The 26,494-nt window shown below is 40.1% G+C and overlaps 1 protein-coding gene across 4 annotated transcripts in view; it reads right to left on the bottom strand.

Annotated features, from left to right (window-relative positions):
* klhdc8a (kelch domain containing 8A) overlaps window positions 1–26,091 on the bottom strand; it is a 37,112-nt gene extending 11,021 nt beyond the window's left edge. For 2 of the 4 annotated variants that reach the window (XM_026307410.1, XM_026307413.1), the window contains exons 1-7: window positions 25,969–26,091; window positions 19,101–19,146; window positions 5,455–5,587; window positions 4,508–4,918; window positions 3,562–3,772; window positions 672–836; window positions 319–537 (exon numbers count right to left, since the gene is read on the bottom strand). In XM_026307410.1, coding sequence (XP_026163195.1) covers window positions 319–537; window positions 672–836; window positions 3,562–3,772; window positions 4,508–4,672 — 760 coding nt within the window. In that variant the 5' untranslated portion in view covers window positions 4,673–4,918; window positions 5,455–5,587; window positions 19,101–19,146; window positions 25,969–26,091. Of the gene's footprint in view, window positions 1–318; window positions 538–671; window positions 837–3,561; window positions 3,773–4,507; window positions 5,318–5,454; window positions 5,588–19,100; window positions 19,147–25,968 lie in introns of those variants that run through there. The other 2 variants (XM_026307411.1, XM_026307412.1) reach the window with 2 other exon arrangements.
* Window positions 26,092–26,494: the final 403 nt, after the last annotated feature.

Raw genomic sequence — 26,494 nt, 5'->3', positions numbered from 1 at the left:
GTTTTGGATACAGAGCTTCATAAAAGCATTATGAATTTTGTATGCATTTAAACTCTGCAACTCCTTGACATTTTGTCCTTGTGATGCACTGCTTATAAGTGAAATATTAAAACTTAAGATGACATTTATTAATCTGCAGTTCCAGCTGGATGGTTTCATACACATTTTGGTGCAATTAAACCTGATGTATTTGGCATTTATGGGAACTCAGATTTTAAAATAAAGTTAAGAGGGCTTGAACTAGCCTTTGACACAAATGTGTTGTAATGAGTTGCAACAGGCATTTCTGACTGTGTTGTGCATAGCTTGTCTCTGTACCTTGGTTAGTGTCGAAAATGTTGACATTCTTGGTGAATTTGGAGCTCTGATGTCCTCCTCCCTGCCGCAGTCCTCCCAGCAGACACAGCTTCCCAGCTGTGTCCCACATCACGCCCCCATATGTGCGTTTACATGGCATCATTGGTAGCGTAGTCCAAGAACGTGTCTCTGTGTCATATACTTCAAAGGCCTTCACTGGTCGTTTACACTGACGGCCACCTAAAAGATGAGGTAGAAAGAATAGTATATAATTGTGTAGATGCTTATATAGAGGGTTTCAACTCTGACAAATAATTATTTAACACACACAGCGATACTGTAGCATGAACACACCCACACTGATCTGTTTGTACCTGCCACATAGAGTTTATTGCCCAGCAGGTGTGTGTTCGCATCATAGCGTGGAGTTGGCATGGGAGGAAGTTGTGCCCACACGTCCTTTCGAAGGTCATACTGCTGCAGGATGCTACGAGGGAGCAGGTCAGCACCCATTCCCCCCACAGCCAGAGCCCGGCCATCTACACACAAGCACGCAGACAGACACAGACAAATGCACATGCACACACACACACACACACACACACACACACACACACACACACACACACACACACACACACACATTTCCATTAAGAAGCATCCATTATTATGAACTGAATTAGCAAAGTACATTTAAATTTAGTCTGTGAAAAAAACTGTATGTCTATGAAAATCTTCACAAAAATGTTGCTAAAATTAGTCAAACAATAACAACTGGTACAGCAGCAGTCAGTTTGTGAAAGACTAATCCCAGCTGATGAAAACAACTCACTGGCACTTTACTTTATGAAGTGCCAAAAATTTTCTAGGCTAGACAGTTGGATGAGGAGTTTGCTTGTGACGAGGCAAAGGACTGTGACAGACATGGGGAGGACAGGGAGTGCAGCAGCAGAATAAAAATGCAAGAGTCAACGTCTGGCACTTTGCTATGACACCTCTAGCATAAGAATGGAGGTGGTAGTGAGAATGCTAAAACAGGAAAAAAAAGTAGCATTAATAGTCTGAAGAGAAAAATTGCTACAGGGAAACAATCTGCATTTTGATAAAGTTTTATATTGTTATTATTATGTATTATTAAAATTTTCTATTTTTTAATTTGTTTCCAATTCCAGTCTGTGTCTACTGTATGCTGGATACAGTAAATAAAATTGGGAAAAGTTTCCCAAATACTTTATATTAATTTTGGTGAAAAGAAAAGCCCATTACCTGAGGTTCATTACCTGAAATTTGGAAAATAATGATCCTGCAAATATCAATAAAATGGCATCATTTTATCATTTCAGTGGTTTTCAGCCATTTAAAAATACCATATTTGTTTTAATTTGGCTCTATTGAACATTTTGTCAGACTATTTGTCTCTTTTTCAGCTGCTGTAGATGAATTTGGGGAATGAACTGCAAGCAAAGGGCCAAGGATCGAACACTGGTCAGGGAGATGGAGAGAACACCACAAAGAAGCCAATAATTCTGTGTGCATACAGCATCTATCTGTGTTCCAGCAGACACTGACAGATGCACCAATGGACTAAATACAAAACATCCAAGGCTGAAGGGACTGTTTATTTATATAGACTGCTGGATGGATTAACAAAATGTGAGACTAAATATAGATGGTATATCTATATCTATATCCATATCTATATTTATATCTATAAATATAGAGATAGATATCTTATTATTATATTATTACTGCAAACTAAATGCTGCAGCTGTGGCTGTGGAAGTGAAATCAAACAAACTGACTGAGTTCTAATTACCAAAGTTTAATAGCTCAGATAGATACAGTTGCTGTTATTTATAGGGGTACTTGATATAGTATCACACTTCCATAAAGCTGGGGTACCTACAATAACTGTGATGATGAAAATCCTTCTTCAGGGGAACAAAACACATCATACAATTCTTGACACGGGTGGAGTACCTCTCCCCCTGATAAAATTAACCACAAGTGAAACAATGGTGGAGTGCACCTTTAAAAGATATAAAAGAACTCATCAGTAGAATCAGATCTCACAGCCAGGCCAAATAATGAAGGAAAATGTATCAGACTGCAGTCTAAGTTGGGAAATATTTTCAAATACAAAAATCAAACCTGTTTTTATTGTATAACCTGAATGCACCATAAACATATAATGAATTCACATAGTGAACAAAACTTCAGTGTATCCCCATTTAAAAGCCTTTGTATGGATACCCATTGTTGTGCAATGTGAAACAAGTTAGGAGATGTTCAACAGGAAAAACTCAGGAAAAAAACAGGAAAAAAACATGGTGAAGAGATGACTCCCAGAACATCTTAGTAAAAAATATGTAAAAAAAACAAAAAAAAAACTTTGCCATGGAATTTTATAATTGGTATTGGCTTGCCTTGTCTAGCATCCTTTTCAGTTACAAAATAGTACATTCATTAAGTACCAAATAGTACAATACACTATGAAGATCATTGATATGGTGGAAATGGTACATTTTTCTGAATATGAGAACAACACTGCTTTGCTCAAAATTCAATTTATTTTTTATTATATTTGGATTTTTGTTATACTATTTAATGGTGTTATTCCTCAGGCAAGTATATCAAACTTAATGTCAGCACTGTTTTTTTTTTTTTAAATTGGTGCAGGATGGGAAGCAGTAGCAGGGATTTGCATAACTCATCACATTTTTAGGTCAGCTATTTGCTGGGATTTATACATTTCTTGTATTTTCACTGTTAGCTAAAGCAGATTTATGAAAAATCCTGTTTTATTCTAAATACAAAAGTGAGAACATTTGTCAAGGGCCACATTTTCGCTGGAGGGCCAGATTTTGCTGTGGTCTCCAGTTTAACGGACGTGGGTGTTATCAATACTTTTCTGTTCAGCATTAACTGCTGCTGCACTTATGATAGACATATTGTAGATGGAAAGACAGCCTCTGGAGCAGTTACACTGACAGTACTCATAGTATTAAATTGAACAGCTATAAAAGAACATATAATACTACATGATATAATATCAGTTATGCTTGAAGCTATAATAAATAATTAAAAGAGAAGTTTTTGCACTCACATGAGAGTGAGCCCAAAGATAATTATTGATATTAATTATTTTCAGTCTCATTATTGCTAGCATAGCACAAAACACCAAACCACACAGCAGTTGGCAATTAGGAGACAATTTATAAACCCTGGGTTTAGGGCTAACAGCTAATATGTCACAGTCCACACCTTTCACGGTGATGGATACACCCATCAGGGCCTCCCGCAGTGTGTTCCTCTTTCTCCACCTCCCTTCCTCTGTGTTGTACATCTCCACCACCTTCAAGGGATTCTGGTCCTCCCCCACTCCTCCTACCACCAGGATCTGTTTTCCTAGCACAGCCACAGCTGCCCCAGCACGAGGGGTTGGCATTGGCGTTAAATTTATCCACCGATCCCCCTGCAAACAGGGACAAGCAACTGCATTCAGACAAAGCATTAAATACAAATCCACAAAGGACATATCGATTCCAGAATATTATTGAGCCAAAAGACAAAGTATTTAGGTTATATTCACCAGCTCACACAGGACTCTCTTAATAAATTGATAAAGGACATAAGTGAGATTTCATTGATATTTAATAAATTTAATATTTAAACACTTTTAGAACATTTCAAACATTTCAGCTGAAGTTGCAGAAGTCTTTTATGTTTCAGAGGTACAAGCATTTCCTTGACTTTAGTCGTTTTTAGTACCACTGTTTGCCTTACACTACAGAAGGTTTATTTCCAATTTAAATCAATTGATTTTTGACAGCAGGCTTAAAATGTAACTAATGTTCTGTTAAATCATTGCATTTACACAGTCGAAACTAAAATGACTACAGATAGTACTTTGCTGTTGACTGGTCAAGACAATTGTGAGTTTAATAATCCAGCTTCATTTTCCCCTTCCAGTGTAATAAAACATTTCATGTGTATTTGTGTTAAGTTTTTTGTTGTGGCCTTTGTTGTTATAAAACTACATATTGTTGCTTAAATTTTCTTTTATAGTTTTACAATAATTTTTACCAAAACACTGTTGCACTGGCTTCACTTGTATCAGCACTTTATCATTATTGTGCTGTCTATTTCTGCTTGGGGAAGAATGAAACATTAGACACAGTATCCAGGTTGCATCTGTTTGCTGTAGTACCTCAGGGGAGTAGAGCTCCAGGCTGGGGCAAGGTCTTCCTGCAGCATCGCAGCCCCCGAGCATGTACATCTGGCCCCCCACCTCTGAGAGTGTATGGTAGACACGGCCGGTGGGCAGTTGTGCCAGACTCTGCCAGTGAAACTCATGGGCTGAAGGCACTGCCATTGCCTCAGCACCCAAAGGGAGACTCACTGAGGGTGGGAGGGAGGAATCAGGGAGAGGCAGAGAGTCAGTAAAATTTTTGGAGTAGATTGATTGGGGACGGAGAGAAAAGTGAAAACGTGGGAGAGGTCTCCAGGGTGAGGAGGTTCCTTAGTAGAAAGGCAGAGGTAGGCAGTGGGAGAACTGGCAGTTAAGGAACGAAGCTGAACTCGTCTTCCCTGTGGATTGTTTGTTGCCACACACTAGGCCCTGGAGGAAATATGTGTTGGATGAAAATTAATTAAGTAGTGCAATATAAAGCAGAGCAAAACCTGAAAAATTGAAAAATGTTAAGAAGTTCAGTGAAGATCTGTTTGCAAAATTTTTGTTGAGTTACAGGTGTGGACATTTACAGCCATCTACAAACTCTTAAAGACACATTGTCTGATAAATTGATACAAGGCACCGTTTTATTGACAGCCGTTTATGGCGTTACATCAATATCAAAGCTAGGGGGTGCCACCGGGTGAAAAATATAGACCTACACATTTTCTGATTTAAGATCATGTTCAACTGCTCAGTGTCATTAAATTAATTACTATGTGATTGTTGTATTTTCAGCATTATGTACATATAATTTGTCTGATAGAGACATGTCGCAAACTGCTTATCCAGTTTAGCTAATCAAATGTCAAGTCATTAGCTAATGTCTACATCCGAGGGAGTGATAACATTGTTGTTAGAAACACTATATCATACACACTTTTAGAAGAAATACTGTTTGACTAATAAATAATTAACTTTACCACAATATAGATAAAGCACAGAGAGTATTAAACCAACACTCGTTCTTATCTGCCATGTTGGACTTCTGGAGAAGTTGTCAATCAATCATTCGATGTAGAGTCAATCACAAATCACCTGGCCGAGCGAAGAAAACTATAAAATGGAGAGAGAAAAACACATTGGAGGAGGGAAAACCACAGTTTGAGCGTGATTTTATGATTAACATACGCACAGCTCTTCTGTGCACATAAGCTTCACATTTGTGCTCGCAAGTGGGATATTTGCGTTTATATACTGTTAAAACGTGCAGGTCTATATTTTTCACCCTGTGTTTTTTGCGCCCCCTAGTTTTGATACTGATGTAACACCATAGGCATTCTATTTATCAAAATACAGACCATATATCAGCCCAGCCTGTGACCTATGAAGCTTATAAGAAGAGGAGGAGGAGTTCTCATTAGATAAAAGTCAGACGACCCAAACACAACCTAATGCCATCTTTATCTGTTACGAGTTACCAAACAAGCAGCAAAAACAAATGCATAAAATATGAAGTCTATTCTTGTTAACAGGAGTAAACAATGAGCAGTCATGCACCATAAATGTTTGTACTGGGTCCACCTTAGACCCTTCCACCTAGGGGTTCACCTTATCATACAGTGTTGGAATGCATTTTTCACTGAAATGCTGCAGACTTGTGTACGTCAGTTCTGAGTCAGTATGATTTGCATAAAACCCACATTTTTAACTGTTCCACAGGCAGGTGTCCTTTCAAATAAAACATTGTTTTATCAAGACTTTTGGCCTCTGCCTAGCTAGTCCCATTAACACATTGATTTAGTTTTTAGTTATGTTTTTATCTTCCAGGTTTCCTCCAGGACCTGGGTGCTAGAAGTAGATATGCAACTGGATATGATGTAACACATGTACACACACACCCACATACACTAGAGGCTGGAGCACAGAGAAGTAACACAAAAATTGCCAAAGAATGGTTTCATTCACCATATCAATTCCAACCTGTCGGGAGCCACTGAGAAGTGTGGTAAATCATAAAGACGGGACAGACTTGTCAGCCTAGCCAAAATACCCACTGAGTCTGTTTTCTCACCAATAAGAGCACTCATAGGTTATCAGGTTAGCTGAATAGATGAGACATGATGTGTGTGTGTGTGTAGTTGTTAGTCTTTTAGGTCATGGTGTATAATCAACATTTGGCAAGTATAGAAGTCTGGAAATTATTTGTGCATGTCAAGCACACAAAGGGGTTTCTACGATGTGCTTGATACATGTTGCCTACTGATAAATTACTTTAAATGAATGAATGCTTCTTCTGTTCATTATTGAATCTGTACTGTGCATTGAGTGACCACTTATGCATTTGGGAGTTATATAAAATAAAACATAAAGAAAGAAAAAGCATAAATTTATACAATGTTTGTCAGTAAATGCAAATGCCGCCTGGATTGTGTGCATATGTCGATGTTGCGGCAAGCGTCGGTTAGATAACAGACATGGGCAAGTCCGGCATATGTATGATACAGTTTTGTGTCAAATGATACCAGGCACCCTAATAGCTCATCTGGTTGTATTGCATTAGCTAAAAAACAGATGTGTGTATAAAATGCTATACATTGTTTATTTATTAGATGTTGATTGATTTTTTTAAGTTTAGTGTACATGAAAATTAACACTGGAGACATTAAAATTATGACAGAACAAATATGAAATTATGAAACAAAAACACTCTTGGCATTCTCTCAGTCAGCCTCATGAGGTAGTCACCTTGAATGGTTTTCCAATCATCTTGAAGGAGTTCCAGAGGCCAGAGGAACTTGTTGGCTGCTTTTCCTTTACTCTGGTCCAAATCATCCCAGACCATCTCAATTGGATTTAGATTGGGTGACTGTGGAGGCCAGATCATCTGGTACAGCACTCCAGCACTATTCTTCTTGGACAAATAGCTCTTACATAACCTAGAGGTGTTTTTGGGGTCACTGTCCTGCTGGAAAACAAATGATGGTCCCACTATGTGCAAACCAGATGGTACTGCATGTAACTGCAAAACACTGTGGTAGCCACACTGATTAAGTGTGCCATCAATTTTCAGTAAGTCACCAACAGTGTCACCAGCAAAGCACCCCACACCATCACACCTCCCTCCACACTTCATAGTGGAAACCACACATTTGGGAACTGTCCATTCACCCTCTCTAAGTCTAACAAAGACATGGCAGTTAGAACCAAAAATCTCAACTTTGGATTCATCAGACCAAACGACAGTTTTCCACTGATCTAATGTCCATTCCTTGTGTTTCTTTGCCCAAGCAAATCTCCTGTGTTTGTTCTTCCAAAGTAATGGTTTATTTGCTGCAATGAAGGCCTCACACAGTCTCCTACTAACGATGAATGTTCGAATTTGTCTTCCACTTGAACCCCAAGAAATATTTATATGGGCTGTAATCTAAGGTGCTGTAAATTGCCAGTTTCTGAGGCTGGTAATTCTAATAAACTTAACCCCTGCAGCAGGTTCTTGGTCTAGGCTCAAAGGGCCTTGTGAGAGCTAGTTTCATCATAGCATTTGATGGTTTCAGAGACTGCAATTCGGGATACGTTCCAAGTTCTTGAGATTTATTGAATTGTCCGACCTTTATTTCTTTAAGTAATGATGGGTTGTCATTTCTCTTTACGTAACTGTTTCTTACCATAATATAGATTGTACAGTGTAGTTGTAGTAGCACTAATGACTGTACAAGACCACTGATGATGAACATTAAGAAAGTAAGAAACGAGAGAGAGAGAGAGAGAGAGAGAGAGAGAGAGAGAGAGAGGGGATATGAATCCTCACATTTGTAGCCTAAGCAACATTATAGTACTAGACAATGATGCACCATAATTGCTATAAACTCTGATAAGCATCAGATCATTCACATTAGATATGCTAGAGGCTAAAACAAGTCTGACATGTCTGATTAAAATTATTTTTTTCCAGCATTAGAGCTACATGAATTCTTATCTTCTCAAGAATAATGCAAGTTTCTTGGTGCACAAGCTGAATTGCTTTGTCATAAATTGTATAGGTTCAATGACAACCCACCTTGCCCAATAACTAAATGTTTGCGTGCATTTTAGTGAGTCTAAACATCATTTTTTATGCTGTCCATGCATGAATGCCAGTTGCAGTCATGGAGCTGAACTGATGTGCTGTCTTTCACATTTCAGTCTACTTCCTTGTCAATGCTATGTCAGGCGCTGTTTTTTTTTTCCTGTGTCATCCCTCAGGAGCGTTCTGTTTCCTGTGTGTAACCCACTTCTCCCGCCTACATATGGTTTCCAGGGAGGAACAGGCAGGAAGTCTGTCATCGACGTGGGAGGAAGCCTCCAGAATAATGCACTGCAAACCTAATTCTGAATATATCACACACTACATCACCTTAAATGCACCCTGTATCACAACCTTATCTGTCACACAGGGGGAATAACGCTAGTCATTACTGCCCGTCAGGTATGTTTTGAGGAGGTCACAGGGAGATGTAAGTGAAAATGTGACTGCTGTTAAATTACCAGCTGAGATTTAAGGCAGCCTCTCAGCAGTTTATGCTTTAAAGCTTCATCTCTTTTTAACTCATGTCCCAACCACTGACCACACCGCCACCCGTTCCTCTTTCTCTCCGCATCTGCCTCAGTTTTACTGCCACGCTTTATCTACCTGCCATACCTTTGATCATCTCACAGACAGAGGAATAAAGGACAGAGGGGGAAAATAAAAAGACGACTGTCCTTCAAAAAAAGATTTCCCGTTTTGTGAGCAGCTATGTTGCCATAGAAACAGTTGGGCTTTTCCCAAGTGGTGTAGCGTTTGCTTTTTGTTTTTTTAATATTATTATTTTTACACATGATTGCTTATCGCTTGGGTTGTTGTTAATAATGCTTTATGAAAAAAGATGAGAACAAATACAAGCCGTTGTTCTCCTATAGACTGACCCCAGCAGGCGTGCATTTGCTAACGAGACAGGGTAGGTTTCTCCCGGTCCAACTTGCAGAGTTCATTAATTGCAATCTGTAACCGATTTGGTTTGCTACATCATTTTTTTTAATTAACTGCATGAACAGCTTGAGATCAACAGTAAGCCCACCAGCATCATCTGAAGTCATTTACAATCAGCAGGCCTCCAACTTGAAACTTTTAATTAGGTGGCGTATTTATTCGTCCTCTGTTCATGGGCCATCTCTAAATGTAAAGCTCCATTAAATAAATGAAGCCTAACGAAGTACATGCTAATTTCATATTATGTCTGGTGTTGATTATTGTCTTTCCACATTCCATCAAAGCCTGAATGAAAACAAACCCCATTTATGATAAACAGGGTATAGTGAATAAGAAACATCTCAGCTCAGTCTCATTTTTTCTGCTTATGGACCTAAGACACATAAATATGCAAATAGCAAGATTGCAAATGCTAACCTGAAGCCAAGGCACAAATCTAGCCAGTAATAAAATTTGTTACAACAAATTGGAATATTTGAGATGACTAAACTGGATCCAACTGCACTACCATGTGAGTTAATCCCTTATTAATCAAACCTGGAAGCGTTAGTCCTCCCGAGGAATTTGGGGATCAGAATGAATTAACTCTCACATTTGTAGCCTTATATTATTAATTTTTTATGATGCCATTTTCAGAAATATAATGAAGAACATTTTCCAAAAACACATTCTAAAGGTAAAATTTAATTAAATTAGTTCAGTTGAAGCAATTTGAGGGTATATTTGCCAAGGGGTTCTTCTGCAATCCACCTGAATCCGCAGATTTCAGTTGCTGTTTACTAAAGGGAGACAAATAAAATCTAGAACCACACGTTTTAAACATAAAAAGTCTGTTTACAGGTCTGAGGAGAACCACTTTCTAATCTAGAGCAGCTGTATAAAACCTTTTTTTGTCTCTAGGGCTACATGAAGTCTTATAAATTACCTCAAAATTATGTCACTTGAATCAACAAGATTAAAAGCTGGAGTGAGAAAAAGAAGTAGGCATACCCTTGGCTGAGGATAGCACCTCAAGGCTATGATAGCATCTACAAGCATAGTAACCCTGAACCTCAGGCCAAACTGTTGGTGGTTTTCCTGCATTTTTGGTGATGTAATAATCAAGGTCTGACAAGGACAAGAATGTTTGGAACAAAAAAAGATGACTGTTCTGTGAGTAACTGGTTTAGATGTGAAAATAAATTGGTAGGTTACCCTTTGCTAAATATGCCGCAGCTTTGTTCTTACTATTCAGCTGATAAGTTAGCCAGACTGTGAGGGATGAATGAAGCAGCTGTAGCCAATCAGTTAATGCTACCACAACTTCTGTGCCCTATTTAAAACACTATTATCATTAGTACTGGATTACACTGGAAATCACAGATGGAGTCTTTGCTGCCCTTTGGACAGTTCGTTGAATCTTTAACAATTTTTTTTTTTTGTTAATATAGTATTCCTCAACTCCTATTAGTAATGGAACTGCACTGAACAGAAAGGGTTTCTTCCATTTGGTGACTTGTAGTTATGGAATTGAGCAGGTATGAGGTGTACCCACTTTAAACTATCTTAATATTCAGATTGAAATGTGATTCAAATTGAATTTTGAGAGCTATGTCTGACCACTGGTTGTTAGATGATCTTCATGATCTTCAACCTCAGTTGCTCTTGTGTTGAGCTCACAGGAGGTTGTTATTGGGGCTTGGTACCCAATCTCGGGTGGGTATGACATCATCTCCCCCCTGACCTCTCGTCCTGGCTCCCCCTTGCCGTAGCATTTGTGTTGTATCTCTTGAATCTCTAGTTGTGATAGCATCTGCCGTTTGCAGAAGTTGGAAAACTGAGCTACTAGTTGTTTTGGCACTATTCTAGAGTTTGGGTTTCAAAGTTTCCATAGGTTCCACATCCTTTTCATATAACCCCTCTCCTTGGGGTTACTCATGTAGTAGCAATCCAACAGTTGTTTATTCTAAGCCCTCATCTATGAATGTCATGTTCCAGTAGCCCACTTTTCATCAGGTTGCCCTGGTTCTCCAGCATGTGACGTGGACCTTGTTGACCCAGGCCTAAGGGCCCATATTGAAAACAGACTTGGGTTCAGACAAAAAGTCTGAATAAACAATTAATCAAAAACATCATTGATTCATTGATCGTTAAAATTGTTAAAATTTAAATTAAAAGTGTTGAAGCCCAATCTGACATACAACAATCTGGAAAGGCAGCCCTATACATCAGCAACAGTGTCAATTAGTGTAGGGCCACAGTTGAACTGAAACTATGCAGAAGTGTAATCACTGTATGTACGTGAGTGTAAACACTTATTTTTTACTATTAAAAAATAACCCTAATGTTGTTGGCATAGGCTTTAAATATGAAAATTTAAAACAAAAACCTGCAGCAGAAAGTGAATCATAAAACCATAAGATTTCTCTTTGCACTTCTGTTTGTGACAAGAGCTGGTCTGATTATATGGGAACCAAATTTGATGCCAAAAGTAAAGTATTCCTGCGCCCAATCTGCATTAACATGTTTGTTTCAGCTTTACAGAAATAAAAGTAAAACCCATGAAAACTGGCAAAAAAGCAGCATTTGTGGGTATTATGGTGTTCAACATGGGTTTGAAATTTAGGATGAAAAAGACCATAGTCTTGGCTAATGCTTTGACCACCACATTACAGGTTGAAAAACAGCAGCAATCTCTCTGCTGTATGGTTAGAATTCTTTAACATCCTCCTTCCTCTGCATCTCTCCCTTAATCCTCCTTTCTAGGCTGTCTTACAGCATGGGCTGTGATTTGGGAAAGGGCTTCAATAGCCTCCTACACCAGGTCATTTTTAGTGCAGTAACCTATTTTTCATTATTTATAGGCAAGATAAAACACCTGGTATGCTTTATTCTCATCTACAACTACCCCTCCCTTTTCTCTTTCTCTCCCACTCTGTCGTTGCAGGCAATTCAGCAAGGGATCATTTATTGACTTGTATTTAATTAGTCTGCAGTATTCAAATAGCGCATCTGTGCTGCAGTCTATTTGACCTCAGTATACCACCAAACTTACCAAAATTTGTAAGTGTGTGCATACGTGCAAGCAAGCACACTTATCTGGAGGTGCGTCTTGAAGTGTATAAAAATGCCTAAGAAGGAGCCTGAGCTTTATCTGACTAGCAGCTTTTCACAGTGGCCTGATTCTAACAATGAATTTGTCCTCCTGAGCTCCAATAGCAGTTCCACCTCCCTAAGACTGATAATATCAACACTGTTTTGGCTCAAACAAGCCTTATCTGCTGAAGTTCAGCAAAAGCCAGGTACTTCATAGCAACAACTTGCTATTGATACAGATCCATTTTTTTAAATGAGAGGAAAAAGTAGACATGGGAAAGTGAAGGCACAGCTGCTCTTATCACTATAGACTTCCAAGTAAATAATCTGACACATTTTCAGAGAAATACGTGTTTCACTGCTGTTCTGTTCACAGATCAATCCCCCATTGTGAGGTAATTAAAAGTAAATCATACATTAAATATAGGTAACAGTAACAAAAAATACAAAATGCTGCCCCCCCACTTGGTATTTAATTGTCCTAGTTTTAACCAGAACACTCCAGCTCAAGTGAAGTGTCGAGCGAAGAAAGGCAAGGCAAGGCAAGGCAAGGCAAGTTTATTTATATAGCACAATTCATAGAGTAATTCAAAGTGCTTTATAGAAATAAAAGACAGGTTAAAAATACATAAGCAAGAATAAAAATGAAAGGCATGCCACCGCTTTGTCACCATATTTGCCCCTTATGATATTGACTATTGGACCAAGCTGACCCATATTTGTGGGTCCCCTACTTTCAGTTTGTCCCATCCCTGATGGACTAAAAGTACCTCAACACAAACTATCTGAGACTATCAGACGATCCTGAGTCCCGGACTCTTACGTCTAGGATCGAGTAGACTACAGCTGGAGGTTCCAAACCCCTTATTTAAGTCTACAGCTGTTTAGACCCATATTCTAAGGATAACACTAAAGCGCCTAAAGCGCTACTAAAGAGTCCCTGACCCAATTGGCTTTAGATCGAAGTTTCCTAACCTAATCAACTTAGAGTAGAAAACTACTCCTTCCCACACCCTAGACATGGTCATTGCCCACATCCTAACTCCGTATTCCAACACTGATATTCTGTTGGAACCTCCCTGATCAGGAATTGTGAACAGTTTCTGATCACTTTAAAGGCCAAACATCTCTGATAACTTCAGTTTCCTATCAATGTGCTACCATTGCAGGTACAAGTCCTCATTTCTTCTCTCTTTAACATGACCCATAAACCCACAACAGGCACATTCATGGAAAATTCACAAAGTTGTAATTAATGTGCCATACATTAAAAAATGTGTTATACATTAAATATCAGAGACACACATCCTCACGTAAATATGACGCTGATTTGACATTCATCTTGTCACCTAAATTGTATGAAAACATCTTTTATGTATGTCAAACCAGCAGTGTTACTACACATCAATTTCAGCATGGCAGAAGTCTAAACTGAACTAAACTGACTCATGCAAAACAGGTGGCTGCCCAAGCCATGAACCAAGACAGACTGAATGTGTCTTGATTACCTGAGAGTTCTATACAAATACCATCCCCCTTTTGTATATGGAGGATGGTAAAGATCAGTTATAGATAATATTCCTGGCAAATAAAGAAAAAACATAAAACCCTTGTACAACCACAGTAATACCTAGACCAGCTTTCTCCCTCTTCATATTCTCAGCCAACAGTGAGAACCAGCATTGATATGAATAATTGATTTTACTGTATATCTATTCATTTTTTTCACGAACCTGTTTTAATTACTCTTAAGAGCAAAAAAAAAAAAAAAAGAATTCAAATCAATCACTGATGCTGCCTGTTAAGAACCTGAAAGCAATCGACATTTATATGATCACTATCCACAACACTGTTCTTTCTCTCTGCTTCTTCTGGCACAAGCATTGTCTCTCTGTAAACGCAGCATCATGTCTGAATTAAGTTAAAAAGCATCTGCATACAGTAATGAAGCAACCACAACAACTAAGGCCCATTATTTTGTAGAGATTTAGTTTTACATAACTGACTTTCCTGATGCACAGAAACAGATGTTTTACATTTCTGCCGTTGTGGGAATTAATAGACAAACTGGCAGAATGAGCTACCCTGGTTAAAGGAAAACCTAAATAAACTTAAAGAAGCTTGAATGTCTTTGAAAGGAATTTATAATAAAAAGAAATATTACCCTTGCAGTATTATTGACACCTGATTGCTGTTGAAGAAACATCATAGTAAAAACAGTTAGCTACTGAAGTAAAAGAGAACTTGCTCTAGAACAGCATTTGCACAGCAGCAGGACTTTTTTTCTCTTTTTTAATTGAGACCAACACAATATTCTGTACATGAGATTTACCCAGCCTCTTGGGTGTAACAGCTCAAGGCACAAGAACTCTTTTTCCCTGCATGAACATACAGCACATTCCTGCATGGACACATTCAGCCTCTCAGGCTGACAGATACATAGCTCAGCTCCTCTCAGCAAACTGAATCTCTACCTTGCTCCCAGCAGTGGCTACACACACCCTACTGTTGGTTAGTTCCAAGATGAGGTGAAGTTCTGGGTTACCTGGCTGCCCAATTCCAACTGATCTAATGGTCCAGGCAGAATTAACTGAATGTGCTTCCTTAATGGACCAGGGCAGAACAGTATACTACAGTGACTATAGAGTCACTCAACCAAATCTCTCTGATGAGTCCAAGCTGAACTCTAGATCAATAGGCCAGAGGGAGAGATGGCTTCCCTCAGCCTCCAGAGAGCAAAGCGAGCCAATGGCTGCTCTCTCTGCTAATCTTATCTCCACTGTGCACACATAAACACACTGTGTGCTATCTATAATAAATGTCCCTCAATAGACAAAGAGACTATGGTGAGAGGTAATAATGCTGCATAATAACCCGGGAGCAGCAATACTACCTGCTGCTGTCACTGGAGCTTCTTTTAGCTCTGCTACTGCTGGCCACCTCACAGTGAATGTTATCATTTACATATTTTACCCAAGATTGAAATGGCAAAACATTCCAGCCCAGCTGTTCCTGTGTCTATATTGGTACTAATGAAGTGAATTAGCAGGCTAAATCTGGCAGCACAGGGTCCAGGTCCTATAATGAGAGTGCTGGGACAAAATCAGTTGTGGCTGATTGTTGGCTGAGGCTGTTATGGAGCAGTTGGCATTTCTCTTATCTGCCTTTATAAGGCAAATAACTCACTCTGCCCTTATGTGTTTTTGCATGTCTCTTATTTGTGTCTCTGTGTGTGTTCACAGGACAGATGCTACGGATGTGAGAATACTGTCACCGTAGCAACTCGTGTTCTGTCATGTTAAGGAGGAAAAGAACAGCTCACCTATTTCTTTCTACCACTATCAGCACATCGCATGAACACACTGACCCTCCATCAGCCTGTAAGGAGCAGAAGGTCCCTGGGATATGCACACAAAAAGACAAAATGTGGTATAGGGAAAAGCCAGCTAATATGAGATTACCTGTCAGTTCAAGGTGGAGAGTTAAAGCCAAATACTTTCTAATTTAAAGTTTTACATAAATCCCTATGAACTTAAGGTATGATCAATGATGAAAAAAGTAATCAAATGCCATTTAAATAAAGGTTATTATCAAAAACATTTTCACATTTTCAAGTAATTGGATCAGATCTATTTTTCAGCTATTTTTAGCTGCTTCAACAATAATCTTCAATCATGGAAAAAAGTAAAAGCCATATGTCTTTGCCCAATAGATTACATTTTCCGTTGATAAATCTGTTAAAACCCTGTATTCTGAGTGAAGAAGCAATGATCAGTTTGAGCAACCAAGCTCACACAGAGCCGCCACCTTGCATATTTCTTGCAAACTGGGTACTCGCTTTCCTGGCTAAGTACAGTGTAATGTTGTTTCTACATACGGTGCTAGAACCATGGAGTTTAATTATTTATAATAAAACAGTAGCAAAGATTCCTGCTAGGTTTACTTGACATGGCACAACAGAAGTGGCATATTTATGTTGCTTAAAATTGTATGAAAAATCGATTATTTAATGTTATTTTCCACAATGGCTGTGTCATAATGAATTTCAGACAAGTGACTTGAGACTAAATAACTTCACAGTTATTTGACTACATAACCTCTGGTGTGTATAATGAGGAAACCAAACAGTCATGCTTCTGTAAAATGTGAAAGTAATGTATGTAAGGTAATGGTAGTGGTGGTAAACATTATGTGCAGGTTCCAGCAGTATGTATATGATGCCTGTGTGCTAAAGGTTAAGGAGAATAAATAAAAAATATTGCTCTTTTACAAATATAACTGTTTGTGAGGGCCTTGTCTTGACCATTAACTAATGGTCTGAGTCCAGCATCATTTTGAAAATCAGCGCTACAGTAAATACATACATAAATGTATTCACACATCACTCTTGCACAGATGCACAAACATCTTAATGAGTTTTCATATGAGAGTTGGAAGCGGTTGAAGCCATAGAGAAACTAATCAGAAGCCATGGCTGCATTTTGCATGTTGCTGTGCCAGGAACCATGGAGACGAGACGGATAGATACTGGCACTTAAGAAAAAGCAAGCATTAGCAGAGCTGAGAAAACAAAGCTTGATATATGCACACAGACATGGCATGCCTGCACCAAACAACATGCCTGGTTATATAAGGACAATGTATATTCAATTTCCACTGTACTCAAACACAGCAGCCTGCCTGGCTCAATCGCTTATATATTCAGGTCATAGTGGTTCTGAACCTTTTCACTGAATGTTGTGGAGGAGTCAAATTAGCGTGAGCTCTAGTAGGGCAGTGCAGTAAAGGCTTGAGTGGAGAAAAGAGCAGAGGAGGAAGAAGCATAGGGAAAGGCAGGAGATATGAAGGAGAGGCAGAAGGAGGGGTGAGAGTAATGGTAAGAAGTAGGAGAAGTGGGCAAAGTTAATGGATGGAGGATATTACATGGAGAGGATAATGAGAGGGAGGGACAGCTTAATGAGGGGGGTGATAGAGACTAGGTAGCAAAGCTAAAGGGTTATATGGAGCACAGGCTCTATTACAGAAGGGAGTTGGGGACATCATAATCCCTATGGCCTTATAAGTAATTACTATGTGATAGAGAGAGAAAATGGTAAGACCTATCTACTGTCAGCAGAATTGGAATTAACTCCCTAATGGTTCCTTCTCTGCACCATGCTTGTGTGTTTGTGTGTGTGTGTATGTAAGTGTGTCTATTTCCTGCGCTCCTAAGATTTGACTGGATGACTTTCAGAGTGAGCATATTTCTGCATAGTGAGCTCATTTTTCTCACAGCCTTCATGTCTATAAGAGAGTTAGATTATGTTTAGGAGGTGTGTTTATGGGTAAAGAAAGAAAAATGTTTCCCTTCCATGAGTCTGGATCATAAGACAACAGGAGGTCTGGACAGTGCATTCTGTGCCTTTTAACACAGCAGAAAGGCTACCTTTATCTGGCTGACTCACAGATACAGTGTAACCAGGCTGCTCACCTTCATTCTAGCATGAAAACATCCACACTGACAAGTAACAAAAAGATGAACAACATTACGTCTCTCTAGATCTTAACTCGTCCAGTACTGCATTCTAACACTTTAGTATACACTGTTCAATAAAAGAGAGCCACTGTAAAGTTGACTGCCCTAAAGAAATTAAAGTTTGTTACTGTTTTTGTTATTAGTTGCAGCCAGGCCTATTATTGAACCTGCTGAGTGACCAAAAATTCATGCAGTGATTTTAAGCTGCACACAGTCTCCAACACTCCTCTTCCACAGTACAAACTCAACCTCCCTGGTAGAAAAGCAGGGCAATATGCAGTATGTGTCATCTATATCATAATTTTCATACATTTTTATTACATTTGCATTTTCATAATCTGGTGCTAGTAACAGCTCTCTTCAAGCAGGTGCAGTATTAAATGACTTGTAATATTTATTGAGGTTTACATGAGCCTTGTATTTACACGGTGGGATTACGAAAAGTCGTATAAAATTTATTGTAAAGCACGAATGGATAATGTCAGCTTTTGCCAAGGTATCAGATATTTTTGTTGAAGGACCATTTTCTTGTTACTGCTACAAGGTAGGCAAAAACATTGACAGTGCACTTAGAATACAAGATGTATGTATTTACAGTTTTCTACGAAGATGAAGAAATACAAATCATGTGCCACCCACTGGCAATCAAATTCAAAGTTTGTAGTGCTACGTCAATTTGAAATCTTAAAATGTCAGTTGTCTTGTCAGAAAGACGTGACCCATCATTCCAACAGCAATGACTGACAGCCACATTCTTTATCAGTTTTAAACTGCTTCTGAATGTTGACAGGAAGGAGCTCCATCCTCACTTTGTCTTATGAGCCCTGGAGCAAACATTAAACTGAGGCTGACATCATACGTCATCAATTTAATATAACCACTGCAAACTATGCATTGCAATTGACTAAAATGGTATTTATGAGTTTGTGTGGAAGGAATTAGAAATGAAGTTGTTGAGGAAAGCATGGGCAAAAGAGGTGAAGAGTTAAACCTCTTCAATTAGCATGAAATTAATGACAGTACTGTACCTTCAGGGAACCCCTGGATGATTTCTCAGCAATGTAATTCAGTTACCTGTGAAGTCAAGAACATAACAATAAAACTCTACTCCCAGAAAATGGTCACCCAACTCTGAAAGCTTTTCAGCCTCTTTTAAGGACATATTTTTGCTTTTGCAGCGTAAAAATGTGCTGTAGTGAAGTAGTACATGATCCAGACACAATAATCAGTTTACAAACCTGACCATGGTTTTTTTTTTAATTTATTTTAGATTTTAGGTAGGCATTCATTAGTCTATTATGGAATATGTTCTAGGCCTCCGCAGAGTGCTATATGTGTGAATGTAAGCTGAGCGCCACCAACAGACTTTGTAGTGTAACACATGCCATGGTGCGGTACAAATGACAAACAGTTGCAGTGAAAGTGGCCACTTGGAAGAGAGTGATATTTGGAACACTACCACTGATTTATTACAATAATCTCAGAACATTAATTATCAATGAACAATAGCCTACTAAAGGCCTAATACTGTTCTGTCAAGGCAAAATACTTAAAAGAACTTGAGGAAGAGGTTGCACCGTTATTTGTCATTCAGATAGGTTCAGCTCTTCCTTGTTTTGTGCAAGGAAGGTGTTCTGGTGAGACACCTCACTCATGTTATCAGAGAACAGGGGTTACATGGATGAGTAACCTTAAGCTCTCTTTCAAACATTTGTTTTGGTGTCTCACTATGGGGGTATGCAGACTCCCATATTGCCACATAAGTTTATCATCAAAACTGACTGCCAGCTTAGGACAGCTGATGTGACCCCACACTCAGGGCAGTGTGTGCCACCTTTAACCTTGCAAGTGTTAAAGATAAGACCCAGTTTGCTGTTTCATGTTTCCTCAAGAGTGATACCCAGGAAGTTGCTATTCCTCTGGACGAATGGGCATGCAGCCCAGATGGGCGTTGCGGCCCTTTGCTGGTGTAAGCCATGTCTTCTGCACAGGCAGTCCAATTGGAGAGACGTTGCCTTTGTGGGGTTTGTCACATGAAACAAATAGTTGATCAGATTTTCTAAAGGTTTTTGTACTCTCAATATAAGTGTCCAGAGCTCTCGCTGGACAAAGTTTGTTTAAGCATTCCTGTTCAAGGTAGGAAAACGCATAGAGAGTTTTGGGCACAAGGCCTGGGTTTTGCCTACTTTTAGAATCACTTTGTATGAAGTGGCTACACAGCTCATGAAACAGCACGAATGCTGTCTTATATGACAGCACTTTAATGTACACCACATTAAGTGGCTCAAATGGTGGATAAGAGATTGAGTCTAACACTAAACATAAATCCCATGGGGGAACCAGTGGTTTGGACACCATGCAAAGTTCAGCGTGCTCCTTTCATAAACTGGCAGACTAGGGGGTGCTGACTCACTGAACAGTGAAAACCCAAATGACAGGCTGAAATAGCTGCCAGATATACTTTAATAGTAGAAAATGTTTTGCCTTTATATAGTAGCTCCTGAATGAGAGGATCTCAACTTCTGAGCACTGATATGAAATCACGTGGGATTTCTCACACCACTCTTCAAACATCAGCCACTTAATCTCAGAGATGTTGTTGATGGGACCTTAGCACTCTGAATGGTGGCAACGACCCCCTGGGGAAGCCCTAATACATTCAGGTTTGACCTCGCACAGGCCAAGCCCATAAGGCTAGGTGTTCAGGATGAGTGTGAAAAATCCACAGAAAAGGGACCATTTCTGCTACCCAATGGCACCTCGTTTCCATGGGGGCAATCAGGATCATTGTTAAGCATTTTTCTCTCTCTCATCAGTGTGGGAGAAATTAGAGCCAGCAGTGGGAACACATTGAGCAGAACCCGTGGCCACTCGTGGGCTAGTGCATCTATTCCCAGAGGAGTTTCCTGGTCCTTCAGGGAATAACACAGTGGGCACTGAGAGTTTCTTTTGAGGCAAACAGGTCAACTTGTGGGTGGAAAAGTGAGCCCAGATTTGTGCCACTACCTGTGGATGGAGAGTCCAGTCTTCATGTTGGGGGTTGCCCCTGGATAACAGGTTTGACCCCAGGTTTTGGTCTTCGGGTATATGGGTGGCTATCAGTGACAATAGATGAGTATTGCTGGATGTGACATGTCTCTGTGTCATGCCCTTTGAAAGGAGTCTGGGATTTCTCCAGTGGTGTAATGCTCCCACACAACTGATGGTCACCCTGACGCAGCGATGGGTCTCGTACTCCATTGTTATTCTGATGTGCTGTTTTGCGAGCAATTCTGAGACTGCCACCAACAGCCAATCATCTATATACATTGCTTTACGGATGCCCTGCCTCTTTAGCGGGGCAATTACTTCTTCTCTACATTTGACAAATGGGATGTGAAAATATGCGTCCTTCAGACCAGTCCCGTGGGTGTACTAAATGCAGCAGGGTTCCATTCGTCTTAGATGCTGATTTAGATGCTCATAGATCCAGTATTCGACAAAGGCCTCCTCCCTTTTTGGGGTTGAGGAAATACCTAGAGTAAAACCTGCATTGGCTCTCCTACAGTAGCATTTTCCTCACTGCTCGTTTGGCCAGGAGAGAGGAAATCTCTTCCTGCAGAATGTTGGCTGATTCTGCCTCTGCATGGGAGAAAATTATTCTGTGGAAGTGGAGTTGCAAACTGCAAGAGGCAGCCTCTGTAATGTCCTCACTACCCATTCTGAAGCACCACATTCCCTCCCTATATTTGTAGAAAACGGGCTCAAAGCCTGTGTTGCCATTTGAAGAACAATGGCTTCAGCTTATGATGAAAATGGGCTTTGCAGCTCCGCGTGGACTGCACATGCATAAAATGCCGGTGCTTGGGCTGCACTCATAGGTGGAGGAAATACCATTATGTTTTTCAATATATTTATTTTATTTTTTTTTTTTCACACATTGTTCCTGTGCCCTCGGCAAAATGCCTGGCTGCACTGGGTGCATTTTTAATTGAATGTGTGTACTTGTGAGACAGTGATTCGTTGTCTCTTCTTACGCACATCCGCTGTGGGTTCTAACTGGGACGTAAACTAGGTGGGAGCAGTAACGCTTGCTTTTCTAAACAGACTCTAGAACTGAACTGCTAGGGCAGTTCTGATGAACTTATGGGGCTTTCTAGCCTGTCTGTGAGGCAGGTGGGACATTCTGAACCATTGGCGGGTGTGGGTGGTTTCTTGGCCCATTGATTTGACTGGTTTGGAAATCCATTCACCGCACGGCTTCTCAGACACCTCTCTGAATGTCAGCACACCAGCTGGTTGAGCTTTGTAAACTGCGACAAAGAGGAGGGGTGGGTTGGTGTCATATTTAGGCCCTTCTTGGGAGGCACAGCTTTAAGGCGACTTTTTCTCCTCACATTGACGTTGCATGGTGGCAAAGCCGACACTCATCCAAGATGTCCCGCTTCTTTCTGTCAGAAAGTTCTGACAGGGACAGCCATCTTGCTCTCTCCTACAGGATAATGATGCTCAGCGGTCTCCCTGCACCTTGGACCGCTGCCCTGGTAAGGTGGAGACACTCTTCTGTGCAAACTGTTGTTTTGGCAGATGAAAATGGTTTTCCTTTGAAATGCTTCAGTTCTTCTAAGCATTTGGGACAGATGGGAAAAACTTGCTTGACAGTGTGTTTTGCTTTGGGCAGCCTTTTACCCACATAGTGAAAGGTTGATGTTTCGGCCATGGGGTTGTTTGTTTTTCAGCTGGCCGTTTTGCCACAACTAGTAGCTCCATGAGGGACTGAGGTCCTGTTGTGTTATCACCTTTGGCACCATACATGTCTTCTGTGGAGACTCGGCCAGAGGGGGCAAAGAGGGTGTCGTTCTCCTCATCTGAGACAAGATGGTCTGACACACCTCCAGAGAACATAGAGAGTAGCTCCTTGCTAGCTTTGAGAGGGTCTAATATAGCAGCGTCCTCCACAAATTTCAGCCTCCTCCAACAGCAGAAGAATGGCAACCATCTTGTCGTCCCATGTGGGGGAACTGATTCATACTCAACAGGGGGCACAGTGGGAGGTAGCATCAAGTCCATGTCAGACACACTAGCCTGACGAAGGCTTTTTAAGGTAAACTGGGCACAATGTTCACACAAGCCTGGCACTGATAATGCCGTCTGGGCATGTTGCAGCCTGAGGCATGCAACACATACTCTGTGAGTGTCTAAAGCTGAGATTTTGCAACTACAGGGACACTGTCCAGTTGGTGGTTTGCTGTCTGCCATGAGGAAAAGCATGGTGTAGCTAGCTCAGGTCAGCTAGACCAATGAATACGTTTTGCAAAGTTTTTTAATAGGGTCGGGTAGCTATGGACCTAGCTAGTATGGCGGCTAGAAATTGTGCTACTTGGCTTGGTGGCCAAGGAGTGTAGCTAACACTGTTGGCATGGGTAGCTAACCGCAGTGCTAGTTGTGTGGTGACAGCTAACACGTTCTCTCCAAGCCCACTCTAAAAGTAGGCTATCAGACAACCATTGTTCGTGCTAGCGTCCTGTGACTGAAGCGTTAGTTCATTCAATAGACAGTTAAGTTAGGTACTCACATTGGCAGTCAGGAGAGAAAGAGGCTTTCTGAGTAAGGCGAGAGGAGGATTTTTAAACAAGAGGAATTGGCTCCGCCTTGACATGAGCATCACAACTGCCAGCCAGTACTGGTTGGAGTAATGATATAGAGGCTTCTGAGTATAACACTGAGGGAGCATTCCCCTTAGTGAGACACCAAAACTAAAGTCTGAAAGAGAACTATATCATTTGTTACATCAATCCTACTAATCACACAGTTGTTTTGGCCAATAGATTTCCTTTTCCTTGCAGGCCCCTCCCTCTGCTCTTTGTAAATAAAGCCCTTCAAAAGTGAGTGAACACATGCTGTATAAACACGAACATAAGTCTTTCATAAAAATATAGCCACATGCTACACTTATGACAAACGTAGCATGTGCAGTATATAACATGTATTACATGGAACCAAAAGCAGCTAAAATGATTCACTGATGCAGCGATGATAAGTATTGATATCATTGGACAGTTTTTCAACTCAATGATAGATACAATATTGAGAGAGCTCCTGGCACAAGCTCTTGTCACACCCATATTCAGTGCACCCAGATTGGTCATTAGCAGCAACAGGCAACTGTTTTCACAAAAACAAAAAAAAAAAAAGTATGCCATATGCACAGCATTTAACATCTGCCTACTAGAGCAAAAATTGATTCATGTAACTTTAAAATGTAACTCCCCTTACCTGTGCAAATTCTATATTGAATAGTTATTGTAATTAACTAATATCATTGACATAATCAATTGAAATAATAGTTTATATTAAGGAAAGTTAGGTTCTTAGTTTCTATCCCTGTGTTCTAATGGGGACCACTGAAACACTTACATTCTTATGTAACTCCAGGTTGAGATGAAAATGTCAAACTTTTATACAAAGTGTGAAAGTAGAAGAGAGTGACAATGCCCCTCAGGGTGAAGGGAAAATAAATAAATGTCATTCTTCCTCCTGTACATCTATGCTGAGTCTGAACCTAGACAGAGTGAAGACAGACAAGTGTGGTGAATATTAAGTAAGTGACCTTTCAGATAAGGCCTGGATGGTCTTTATATTCCCTGTCATCATTGTCATGAAGACTATAACAATAGATCCATCGTCATCAATCATCATTCCAAGGGGCTGTGGAAGGAGTTTAAAAACTTCTTCAACTGTGACAAAATGATGTATCTAATTAAATCCTATCAACTCAGCTGCCAGTTTATGGGGAAGACCTTGCTTAAACTAGTGAGCTCTATTCCAACACCCATGCAATCAATCTTGCCTATATGAAGGGTGTAATCAATTCAATTCAATTTTATTTGTATAACCCCAAATCACAATAAAAATCATCTCAAGGAACTTTACATAGAAACCCAACAAATCCCTTTTGAGCAAGCATTCGGTGACAATGAAGAGGAAAAACTCCCTTTAACGGAAGAAACCTCCAGCAGAATCGGGTTCAGTTTGGGCGGCCACCTGCCTCGACCAATTGGGGTGAGTGGATAGAGGAGAGAGAAAAGAACAGCAACAATTAACAACAAATAAACTGTGCAGGTTGATGGGGCTGGTAACTGCACATCAGCATTCTTTTTTTTGGTTATACTGGGAGTCTGAGGTGTTGAACTGAGATGTGTTGAGAGAGCTGAATGAATACTAAATACTGCAAACACCTTTCTACAACAGTTTTGACAAAACCTCAAAATCTGAATATTCATGCCAGTAGGATTTAGAGCATGGCTGATGGATAAGACTGCACTAAAGCAGTCTTACTAATTGGCACCCATGGCTTGAGTCACTCACAGGCACTTTGTGTTGTTCTTTAGTGTCACATCATTAATATTCCTTAAATATTTGTCTCCATCACCAAAACGTTTAATTCTTCACAAAATGACAAATCCTACACACATGTTGCTGTTTATCATAATATTAGAAATGTTAGCTTTGGTTAATTATCATACACAAAGGCAGTGACAGGAGCAGCACTGACATTGTGTACCTCATCATGGTGAGAAGGCTTAGCTAGTACAATACTTTAATTGAGGCCACAGCTAGCAAAATGGAAAGCAGCATGAAGTGTCACCTCTGAAAATAGTTTTGTTATTAGCCTACAATAACCTTATCACGAAGCTAGCCCAACTGTATGCTAGTCTAAGCAACTAGCCGAAGTTTAGACTAAAAAACAGTAACTTTCTGGAGGTTTCCTGACCACCGTGTAGCCTAATGTAACGAGTAACGAAGTACTGCTAGCTAAACTACTAAGTTAGCAACGAGTGTAAACGGTTCAAGTGACTCGTCTGCCAGGAATAAACCATTATATTTGCAGTAATTCCTCATTTCCGAGCTACTTACTTTTCCCGTCTCCGTCTCTGCTCTGTGCTGCTTCGGCTTCTCCCTCCTCTCCTCTCCTCTTGCTTGGAAGCGAGATGGAGAGAGGAGGTGGCGGTGGAGGAGAAAGATGGGAGGCGAGACGCGCCGCTAAAAGCTCCAGCCGCCCCGGGAGCGCACAGCGGAGGAGCGGCGTGCAGCACGACGGGGCTCCGCTCACCGAGCCTGAAATATCGCCATTATGTGGGTCACAGATGAAGTATTCATACCCGGCTTTCATCGCACAAGTTAAAATTCATCCCTGCGTTGGTACAATCCGGAGAGAGAGGGAGAGACCCTGTGTGTTGTGATAACCTATATTTGGTTAAGGAGAGCACACGGACACGGGCGGTTTCGTGTATTTCAATTGAAAGAGATAATGATATGAATCAAAGTGGATTTACTGGACCTCCAGTTGACTTAAGGCTAGCTATATCGATTTAAAATAGTTAATCAATCCAAAGACATAGACTTATAAGGGTGATGATTTTAGTTTTTATTAAACCTTTAT

This window comes from Mastacembelus armatus, chromosome 5, assembly GCF_900324485.2.
Source record: "Mastacembelus armatus chromosome 5, fMasArm1.2, whole genome shotgun sequence".
In the NCBI taxonomy this organism is placed as follows: Eukaryota; Metazoa; Chordata; class Actinopteri; order Synbranchiformes; family Mastacembelidae; genus Mastacembelus; species Mastacembelus armatus.
This window is presented reverse-complemented; position numbering and strand designations above follow the sequence as displayed.